Below are 11,229 nucleotides of genomic sequence, written 5' to 3'. Positions count from 1 at the left end.
TGAAAAGGGAATGCAGGTCAGTCCTGGGCCTCTCTCCGCTCCCGTAAAGTGGGACGGAGACTGGGATCTACGACCACTGCGCATCGGACGCTTGCTGTGTGCCAGGCCCCGCGGAAACGGTGTGTCTGCATTTGTTCACATCACCCTAACCCCAGGCCTATGAGGTTAGGACCGTCATCATCCTCATTTACAGGGAGGAAGCTGGGACTCAGTGGGTTCAGCCACCCAGTCGCGGCGCCATGACTGCTAAGTGGTGACTCTGGGATTTGAATCCCAGAGGCTCAGCCCTTAACCACCAGTCTGGTGTCACCATATGCCCCAGGGAAGGGAAGACATGCAGAGCTGACACCACAGCCAGCTAGGACACGGGATGGTGCTACCACCTCAAGGGAAGGAAGAGGAGAGATGGAGACTTACCTTGCTCACACCTGAGTCCACTGAAGCCGGGGTGGCACCGGCAGGTGTAGTTGTTGATGGTCTCCACACACTCACCATGGCCGCTGCAGGATGTTTGGGTACAGGCAGCTGTGGAAAACATAATTCATGACAAGGAAGGTAAGTTCCTTTGAGATTAGGATCAACGGTGTGCAACAGAGATGTCACCAGTGATACGGAGTGCCAGAGACTGTAACTGAATGTTACGGGACACCAAAGCTGAGTTCTAGGCTTAACTTGTTTTAAACCTTGATGTGAACATACAGGTGTCCAAGGGTACAGCTGCAACTGGCATCAAGAACAGAGAATTCACTTTATCACAAGCTCTAAAGCTCATCCCCCTGCCCTGTGTGTGTGTATGCACACTATGTATGTGGGCTTACCTTCATGTGTGTGTATGTGTGTGTGTGTGTGCGTGTGTGCGTGTGCGTGTGTGTGTGTGTGTGTGTGTGTGTGTGTGTATGTATTCTTGCCTACGGTCACACAAAGAAGCAAAAAGGGATTCTTTACCAGGCAACCAGAATGCCTTAAAACCATATCTTTTAGGACATAAAACCACCACAGGGACCCGTTCCCGCAGACCGCCAGGGACTCGGCGAGATGCCGAGACTGCCCGCGCCGCCGCCCGGCCGCACCTGTGTAGCACAAGGCGAGCTTCTTCTTGCTGCACCGCTCGTCATTCCACTTGCCGGCGTCCTTGTGTCTCCGGATGTAGATCTCCACGCAGTCCTCGTCGCTCTGCTTATTGTTCGGTTCGCCCGGAGCCCAGTTCTGGGCTTCCTCCGTCAGAGGCCTCTGGGTCCCTATCCAGACCCACTGATTGTTGACCTTCCTGATCCCAATCCAGTAGTAACTTGGAGAGTAGTCGAACGTGGCGTTCAGGTGTCGGATCTCCTCCTGGTTTTGAATGGCGACCAGGTGGGTGTACCTCTCCTGACAGTAAGCGCTGGCCTCGTCAAACGTCATGGGCTCCGGGGAAGCGTTGTAAGACCAGGCGTCACCCTCCTCACACAGGAGGAGCGCTAAGGGGGACGGGGTGGAAGGAGGGAGAAAGCTCAGTCCCACTGTGGCCTGCCTCTTAACGGGGCTTTGTATGGTCTCATTTTTGGCAGAGTGACCTTTGGGATGACTCAAACTCTTTTTACCTTTTCCAAAGTAAGAAGGGGTATGGATGGAGAAACTCCCATTTACTGCTTTACCTGCGCTCACCTACCGTAACCTATCAGTAACTTTACAGTGGAGCAGTAATCAGAATAACAGCTTTTTGAGCACCTAATCTGCACCCCAGCACTGTGCCCTCGCAGTGCCTCCTGCATAGGTGTTTGTTTTACGAGCAACACCTCACACGTAAGGAAGCTGAGACGCGGAGGTGAAGGAGGTGGCCCCTAGTCCAGGGCAAAACACATCGTGGGGAGAGGCCAGGGATGCTGCTGAGCATCCTACTGTGCACTGGGTGGCCCCCCACAGGGAAGAATAATATGCTCCAAATTTTCAGTAGTGCCAAGGATGGAGGATGGGGATCCCTGATCCAACTAATGGCACCGACTCACCCAGAATGAGAGCAGAGAGAAGCTGCGAAGCAGTCATGACTCCAGTTCTTCTCATCCGAAGATCCGACTTGAAAGGCTGTTGGGGGGAGGGTACAAAATCAGTTACAGAGTGAATCCCAGGTAACCAGTTACTCACATCGCCCTGCAGTGATGTTTACAGCAGCATGATAAGATTTTAGGTAAAAGATTCCAGTGTCACAGTCTTTATTTCAAAGACGTGTATCTGAATGAATAGATACCAAATTTAAGGTTTTCATCATTTAAGTAAAAAAGAAAAACTAGGTTTTAACTAGTCTGGATACAATGAGAGCCTCCCCACGTCCTTGATCAGAAGGCTTCGTTCATGCCGGTCACCTGAGCGTCATGCCCAAGGCTGCTCTTGTAATGACTTACCATTTCGTATCGAGGTTGGTTCCAAATCCGACTCCTGGAGCGTCTCTGCTGCTTCTGCCTCGTGCTGCTCTTGAACTTCTAGTGCTAAGTCAGCCAAGAACAGCTGAGCACAGCTCCTGCCGGAGTTCCTTTATAGGAGAGCTGGCTTCCTGTGAGTAACGGGAGGGTACAACCAAGCCCTGTGAAGAGGAATTTCCCAGCAGAGTCCTGAAAGTTCCCTGGGAATACCCACAATGCTAAAAATTACAGTGATGTCAGAGACCCTGTCCGTCAAAACCAATTCTTTTTGTGTGTACCTTTTTTATTTTACATGAATTCTATTCACATGCCACAGATGCATAGTTTTTAATTCTAAGAACATAAAACATCTTTAAAAAGTTGAAAAGCTTTGCTGATTAGCAGTATGTCTTCTGTAATTGTGGTTGTCATAGGAATTTTACGAACGTACACAAACTGAGAATAGCGATGTCTCTGGGGACCGCTGTCCTCAGTTTTCTCACCCGAGCTGTCAGCACTGGGTCACCCTCACTTTTCTCCTCTTTCACCTACCACCTCAACCCATTTGGAGGTGCACTGTCTCGCAGAGGCATGAGTCACAAGATTCTGTGCATAGTTATGGCTAAATTACTAGAAATAATAACTCTAACACTTATTTAGAAGATATCTCTAACATTTATTGAATGCTTACTATGTGCCGGGTCTGTTCTGAGTATTTTGCGTGTTCGTCTCTATGATTATTCAATCCTCAACAGCCTATGAAGTGGGTACTGTTATTATCCCCATTTTACAGATGAGGAAATTGAGGCACCAAAGATTTTACTTTTCTCATCCTGAAGCACAGAGCCAAGGGGCTGAAATCCAGGCCGTCAGTCTCTAGAACTGGCTTCCCTAACTGCCACCCCAAACCGTGCCCCACGATGAGCCCCTGTTCTGCCATCCCCTGTCCTCCCCTTGCCCACTTCCTCCAAGAACGACACGGTCATCCCAGCTCTCTGCCAAGAGGGCCGTGCTTCAATTCTGAGGCGCGAAGGCGGGAAGGCGACCCCGTGAGCAGTAGACAGAGAATGCAGTGGGGACGGGCCCCAGGTCCTCAGTGTGTGAGGAGAAGGAGGACAGAGAAGCAACCACGGCCGGCCGAGCTGCACCTAGGACAGGTTGTTGACCTCATGTCACACTTTCTAGGAGATTCTGGTTCATGAGCAAATTCTCTCTGCAGCTGAAGTGCAGAATGATTGCTTTAAATGTGAGCTGACAGAACTCCGGGGAGGGATGAGAGGGCGGAGTGGAAGAGATGTGTGAGCAAAGGTAACTTGTCGTTATTGCTGTTCCCAGAGATATGATATTCCAGACCCACGGGGATCCTACACTCTCCCGGGGGAAGGCCCTGAGGCTGGGCCTGCAGATCAGGTACCCGGGGTCCTGGGAGCTGAGTGGCTTCCTTCAAGCTCTCAGGTTGCTGACAAGGCCACAGACAGATGGATTTCCCTGTCATGGAGGGATGCCAGCGCAGTGGGGGCGCTGACAGCCAACTGTAGCTTCTTCACCTGTGCTTTCCCGTCAGGGCACCCCCTCGCTGGAGACCAGGAATGAGCTGAAGAGGAAATAGGGCGAGAGTTGCGTAGCTGGGAATGTGGAATCTTACCTGCCCTTCCCAAATAAACCTGATTGCCCCCACATAACAGGACAGTTAGAGGTGTCTCGAGGCCCCACTGAGTCTCTGAACCCTTTCAACTCTGGCTTCACGTGGGTCCCTTTACGATGCCCATCCTGGCGCTGGCAAAGAGAAGAGGCGAGAAGACGGAACACACAAGGCCACACCCCAGGCTCCACCACCAGGGCCGTGTGGTCTCTGAGGCACCACACTTCCCGCCTCATCAGCCCCTGTCCTGGAAGTCCCCTGCCCTCCTCCACAGCCTTTAATGGGGCACCAAGGACTGGAACGCTTTCGCTCCTGGGCCCAGACCAGCTCGTTCTCATCGTTGTGGCGAGGGGGCATGCTCGAAGGAGCGACAGAGAGCCAGAAAAGGAACGTTGGTGTTCCTAAGACAAAGGCTACGGTTTCATCCGAGGCCGTCCTGTACACTATCAGTATCCAGGAGATCGTTTGGTTTAACGGGAAGTGGCCCCAGCCATGCCCACATGGGTCAAGACCACTGCCGAGGCATGAATTTCACTTTGCTTCCTCACTGCTGACGGGGGCGAAGCGGCCACCTCTGGCTTTCCCGAGGCCCTTGGTTTCCTCGTCTCTGGGCAATGTCGCTGGGCACTTCTTTTTTGAAAACCGGGGTTACCTGCTGCCCAAATTCTCCTCTGCTAACATCTGAAGTACTTCTGCAAAGTGTAAGGTAGGGAGAGGATATCCCAGTAAAGATTTAATTCTATCTGCAGAATATAAATGCACACCCAAAATTGTGAAATAGAGTTTCTATCAGTGTACCATCCCAGTGTGGAATGGCGTTCCTTGTTTGATCAAAACATATGCGTTTTGTTTGGAAAACTGGTCTGGTTCCCTCTAGATCCATCCCAGAGGGAAGGCTTGTTCACTCGTTTGGGATTTGTAGACATCTTAGGACATCTGAGTCAGGTAGGCATCATGGGCACTGTCCCTGGCTTTGTTCCCACCCCCGGGGAAAAGGATGGCGTTCTCAGATCTCTCTTATATGAAGAAGACTCACCGGGTAGCTCGTTTAAAACGCCATCTTCTGGTCCAACACCCAGAGACTCTGACTCAGTAGGTCTGGGCTGGGGTCCAGGCATCAGCACTGTAAATGAATATCTCAGGTGATTCGGAGACGGATGCCCATATCGTACCACATGTTGAGATATGTTGGCCCAGCACCACCCAGTTTGGGAGAGACTAGTCAGAAGCCCCAGTGGCTGCTGCTCTGCTATAGGTACCAGGATTTGGGTCCAAATGTCACTGCACTTAATCCCAACACCCTCTCTACTGGAAGGCTAGAGGCCCCACTGGTAACAGTGCTGGGCAAACATAAGGAATATTTAGGGTGAGTGGGTATTTTGAATTCTTATATATGGATAGTAAATGGTTTTTAGCCAAGGAAAGAATGGCTACTAAAGAAGTAACATAGGTGTGTATATATTAGGTTATTCTTTTTTCTCCTCCGATTTAAAAAGACCCTGTAATCCTGCTAATTCCCCTTTCTAAACTTTCTAGATGATACTAAAACTTATAATTTTGATGTGTTTCCTTGCTTCCTACTTGGCAGAATCTTATCTTGAAGCTTCCGTTTTGCGTTTTGGGATCTAAGAATTAACTAATAGGAATATCTTCAAAATGAGCCAAGTCTGGTGAATTCCCAGAGCGGAAGAAACAAGTAGGGGCGGGCTGGATTGACAGAGCTTTTCCTGAATGTAGCCAGACTGTTTGCCGACAGTCGTAACTGTCAAATCCAGGGGGAAAATGCCCCTGGATTTGAGTGAAGCCCCCTTGCTTGTTTTCCTTGGCCGCCGATGCTGCTTGTTTTGTAAGTCAGAAGTTTCCTGAAGGACTATTGTTAGCTCTGTGCTAGGTGCCTCACAGCAGAAAAATCCTGGTGGTCACTTTTTGAATAATAGGAGATTGCTGTGTTATACTCCTTGGCTCTGTGCCTTGGAGTAAAGCTTCTTTGCCTTTTCAAGTCTCAGATTTCCCATCTAAGAACCAAAGATGCTCGACCATAGTCTCTGCAGCTGTAGCATATTATAACATTATGTATAAATATCGGACAATATCCTGCTGGTTTCAATCCAAGTGTTCATTATTTTCCTTGCTGTGAAATTTTTAGCTAATCGTTAATAATAATACCATATACAGAGTGCCTACTGTGCATCAAGCGCTTTCCATTCATTACTTCATACGAATTTCACCAAATGAAAGGTGGACATTAATTCCATTTTTTATAGGATGAAACACAGAGGATAAGTACCTTGCCTGTGTTTTTTTTCCCGCTGACAAGTGGTTGAGCAGGGATTCAGATCCGTGTCCGTATTTCTAAAGCTTCTAGGATGACTCCATGCCTGTTAGGATGGAAACTTAGGCAGGGAAGCATACCTGAGCTTCTGCATGGAAGAAAAAAGGTTCCAGCAACCTCCTTGGCTTCTCGCAGCCCCACCCTGACCTGTGGGCTCAACGTCCTAGGCTGGGTTCCTTCTGAAGCAGACCCTGTGACAAGCACGTGGCTGCAAGTCTCTTATTTGGGAGTTGAGTGAGGAAGTGAGAAGGAAAACCAAGGAACGAATGAAGGGTGTGCTGATAAGCGGGTTACCCCCGTGGGAGCAGGGACGCAGAGAGAGCTGGGGGGTGTATCCACCAACTGCGGTCAGTCACGGCGGAGGGCTCCGCACACAGATCCCAGAGTCAGAGAAGGCCCTCCACAAAGGGTCACGGGGGCTTACAGTGGGATCTGACTGAGGTTTCCAAACACAGATCTGTATGCTGTGCTGGGACGAGATAGATATGTTAGTTTTCTATCACTGCGGTAACAAATTATTACAAATTTAATGCCTGAAAACGAGCCAAGTTATTTCATAGTTTCCGTGGGTTGGAAGTACAGGGGACCCAGCTGGTTTCTCTGCACTGGGTTTCACATTGCCAAATTCAAGGCGTCAGCCAGCTGGGCTCTTCTTGAGAGATTCTGAAAAGAATCCACTTCCAAGGTCACTGATATTGTTGGCAGAATCTAGTTCCTCGTGGTTGTAGGACAGAGGTCCCCGTTTCTTTGCTGGCTGTGGTTCAGGAGTCATTCTCAGCTTCAAGGGCCACCTGTATGCCCTGGCTCATGGCCCCCTTCATCTTCCAAACCAGCAATGGCAGGCCGAGGCCTCTCCGCAGGTCCCCCCGGCGTCTCCTCTGCCTCCTCGCTCTTCTGCCTCCTCCTCTGCGTCTCCCTGCCTGACTCTGCTGCCTCCGCTCCTGCTGTTATGGGCTCCTGTGATTATACTGGGCTCACCCAGATAATCCAGGATAATCTCCCTCTCTGAAAGTCAGTTCATTGGTGACCTTAATTCCATCTGCAAAATCTCTTCTCAGCAGTACCTAGATTGGTGTTTGGATGACCAAAAGGCAGGAATCTCGGGGGTGGGAGCATCTTTAGCATTCTGTCTACCACAGTGGGGACTTAGTCAGAGCTGCAATCTAGGAACTCGGGGAATGGCTTGCCTAAATCAATACTGGAGTGCCAAGGCCAAATCTGTGATGATGTGTTTTCTGACGTGGTGCTTATTATATCACCTTTGCTCAGAAGTGAGACTAACGCCCTGAATCCAAGGATGGCCTGGACCTTGAAATGGCAATGAAACGTACAAAGTAGAGTGGGATTACGGCGTCCCACCCATGTCCCCTTGGCACTCATCTTTCCCGATGACCCAACTCCGTTAGTTTTTATATCACACTTATTCCTTCACTCTGTGAACCGAGGTCACACACGTGGACCCTTCACTTTGTCAGTTCTACTTCTTGAACCATCATTATGATTATTAGTCTAGCAACTACCATGAATTAGTCCCTTCACACCAGAGGCGAAATCAACTTTCAATTTACCAAGATATTTGTTCATCATGACATCATTAGGAACTAGGTGTTACTATCCCCATTTTATAGACAAGGACACTAAGGCTTAGAGAGTTTAAATAACTTGACGTTTTCACCATAAGTAAAGTCAGAAGTAGAATAGAAAACGCTCTGAAGCCTGGCTTGGTCATCTGATATCATTAAGAATGGCTAACCCCTAACGATATGTACAAAAATATAAAATGTAAATAAAAGTAAGAAATTTTCTCTTTTAAAGTACTTTTAGGGAAAAAAGCCGGGCCATGGAAATTTGAGAGGGTCTCCTCCCATCTTTCAAATTCTCATTGCGGTTTTGGTGGGGTGGTGGACGACGCGGGTCATCTGCCATGTGCTGCCCAAGGCAGGCTCTCTACCCAAAGGTGACCGTGTTTACATTCCAAGGTGGGAGGTGGGAGCAGTTTAATGCAATAAATATTTGTTATCTTAAGTGGTTTTTGAGGGTCAGGAATCCAGAAGCAGTTTAGCTGAGATTGCAATCAGATTGTTGGCAGGCTTTAGTTTCTTGCTGGCTTTTGGCTACAGGTCTCAGTTCCTTGCTATGTAAGCTTTCGGTAGCCTGCCTGAATGTTTTCACAACACGGTAGCTATCTTTTTCTTTGAGTGATGAGAGAGCCTAAGTTTTATTTTATTTTATTTTATTTTATTTTATTTTTCCCTTTTTCGGTCTATGGAGTTGCTGTTTATATTTTGGCCTGCACAGTGTATGTGTCAAACAATGTCCAACAGTAAATTAGAATTTTATTTGGCTGAATCGTTCTAAAAAAAGAGAGGCGGAAGGGCTGATCCGCTACACAGAGTTGTTTTCCCATACACGACATTTCTGTTTTCCAGTTTTACTTACTGTCCATTAGTTGCTATTGTCCATATTTTCACTGAGAACCGGGGGTATTTTGGGGATTATTATGATCCCTTCTCATAGAGTATTTTATTTGTTGTTGCACCGCAGACATCATCTCTGGCTTTTCATACATGACCACAGCTAGCTGTTGAATGAGTAAATGAACGAAGTCACTTGAAACACGTGAAACGTTTGCTCGTGTGTCCTGGTCATGGATTTCCGAGCAGCCAGCATCCTAACATGGAAGTGTGCGCTCTCTTCCTCCTTCTTAATGTCCCACGCTATAAGGACAGAAAAGCATCTAGCAAGGCCACCAGCCTCGATATCGATATCGCCGAATGCCAAACTAAATGCGGCTCTTGAGAAGCTGAGTGAGAAGGCTAATGAGCCCCAATCGCCATCCCCAAACCCCCGCCATGCTGAGGGCTCAGTGGTAGCCAGATCAAGGGGAGCTGGGAGCCCCTCGTCAGGGGTGCACTTCCACTGAAAATAATGAGGCTCGAATGCTATATGCCGCTAAAGTAATGTTACTGTGTTTAAAGGCAGTAGAAGATTTTTCTCAAGAAGAAATCATGCCGACTTACAGCATTTGTAAACCCTCCTAACAATAATCTTAAAATTCTGCTGGAATATGTTGAACCTCCCAACTAATTCTGGGAAGTTATAACCTTCATATTAAAACTACACAATGCTAGCACAAAAGTAAGAAGCTGACCTCCTTTATAATGAGGACATCTAGCAAGAAGAATCCTGGCCTGGACCTGGCCACCCTGGCACTGCCTCTGTGTGTGTGTGTCAGTGTGTCCTGTCCACAGAAAATGGCCACGTAGACGTTATGTAGGAGTCACGGTGGTTAGCCGTCTCCACTTTACCTTGTTTGCCAATGTGGCTGGTTGCAAAGTTCATGTTTATGCGGAGCAGAGCACCTAGGATGACACGTGACAAACCCAACAATGAAGAATATCCAGGAAAGGGACTGAGGAAGAAGATTTGGGGCTGACTCTCAAAATAGAATCTCTGTGCTCTCTGGATATTGGCTTCCTTGGCCTCTGATAAATAGAAGTTTCTTTGTTGTTGAACAATGTTGATTTTGGAGAGAAATCAGTTTAAAAATCCACAAGCCTTTCTCTGGAGAATGTTACCGGAATACAGAGGGCAGTTTCACGAAGCCAGCAAAGCCTCATCTCTGCCACTAGTAGATAGGAAGACAGGAAGAGAGGAACAATACCTTTTTAAGAAGCTCGGCTTTATCTCAAAAAGTTGCCTCCGGTCAATCTGTCTAAAGGTAATTGCCATGGGAGCATCTTTATCTGTGATTCTAACAAGTGGAATGTTTCCCTTAAGACAGCCTGGTCTGGCTCAGGGAAATGAAACACTTTCTCCACTGTGAGCCAGCCATAATCCCCACTAAAAACTCTCTGGAGAATTACGATGATTATCTGGAGTGGTCAGAAGTGAGTCACTTTCCCCCTTGAAACAGTCAGCAAACAGAAGCAAATTTAAGTTCTTTTGGGTTGTCTTTGTCTCATAGATGCTTGACTAGGGTGTTCACTTTGCTACATGACCGGGAAGCAGCACGGAAGAGCAGAAAAACCTGGTCATTGTCGTTGTGCAGATCAGCAAAACAAAAAATGCTGGATATTGTCACAAGCTGGCTGTGTGACCTTGAGCGAGGTATTAAATCTCTCTGAAGTTCAGGTTTCACACTGTAAAATAGAATGATATCTGTAAAATGAAAATTTTTTCTACATCATAATGCTGTGGTTAAAAAAATAAAAAAGATGAAATAATGTGAATAAAGCACTTGGCATATATAGTTACTCAGTAAATAGTACCATGTAAAATATTGTTTGAAATGCTGATTTTAGACTTAGCTATTCAGAGGTGATCAGCCAAAGCTGGCTGTGCTGGATGGCAACAGAGAATTTGCCTGGCCTTTAGAGCAGGGATAAATAATTGTTAGCATGCCTATTCTAAAAATTTTTTTAAAAAAAAAAAAAAAGAGCTTATCCACTTGGCCAGGTGAGAAATGGCCAGGCTAGTGTTGAGAAGTTCACTCTTGAGACCCGGACCCTGCACGAGTGACAGAGAGGAAGTAGGGAATGCTGCCCATGGTGAGACACCAGGTTCCCCCCAGAGACTCTGGAGGGCATGGGTGGGATTCTGGGAGGTGAAGCAGAGAAGACACTTGACTTTCCTGTGAAACGGTTACCAAGACCTTCCAGAGTCCCCAGTTGTATATATGCCACCACAGCAATGGTTTACAAAATCCGTTCCATGGGACACTGCTTTCCAGGGAGGTGAAAAGAACGTCATGGTCAAACAGCTTCAGAAACGTAGCGTGATGCGGCTCGCTTCTTGCAGTCTGAATGCCGGTTAGCGTGTGAAAGGCTCTGAGTCGTCCCACAGGGCTAGAACCGTGTTTCACAGCGATCTACCTGGTA

At 47.7% G+C, this 11,229-nt stretch overlaps 1 protein-coding gene across 1 annotated transcript in view; it reads right to left on the bottom strand.

Moving 5' to 3' along the window:
- Window positions 1-2,022, bottom strand: part of SELE (selectin E) — an 8,810-nt gene extending 6,788 nt beyond the window's left edge. The window contains exons 1-3 of the mRNA XM_015586188.1: window positions 1,986-2,022; window positions 1,071-1,457; window positions 418-525 (exon numbers count right to left, since the gene is read on the bottom strand). Coding sequence (XP_015441674.1) covers window positions 418-525; window positions 1,071-1,457; window positions 1,986-2,022 — 532 coding nt within the window. The remainder of the gene's footprint in view (window positions 1-417; window positions 526-1,070; window positions 1,458-1,985) is intronic.
- Between the last annotated feature and the right edge of the window lie 9,207 nt (window positions 2,023-11,229).

This window comes from Pteropus alecto, unplaced genomic scaffold (genome assembly GCF_000325575.1).
Source record: "Pteropus alecto unplaced genomic scaffold, ASM32557v1 scaffold101, whole genome shotgun sequence".
NCBI lineage: Eukaryota > Metazoa > Chordata > Mammalia > Chiroptera > Pteropodidae > Pteropus > Pteropus alecto.
This window is presented reverse-complemented; position numbering and strand designations above follow the sequence as displayed.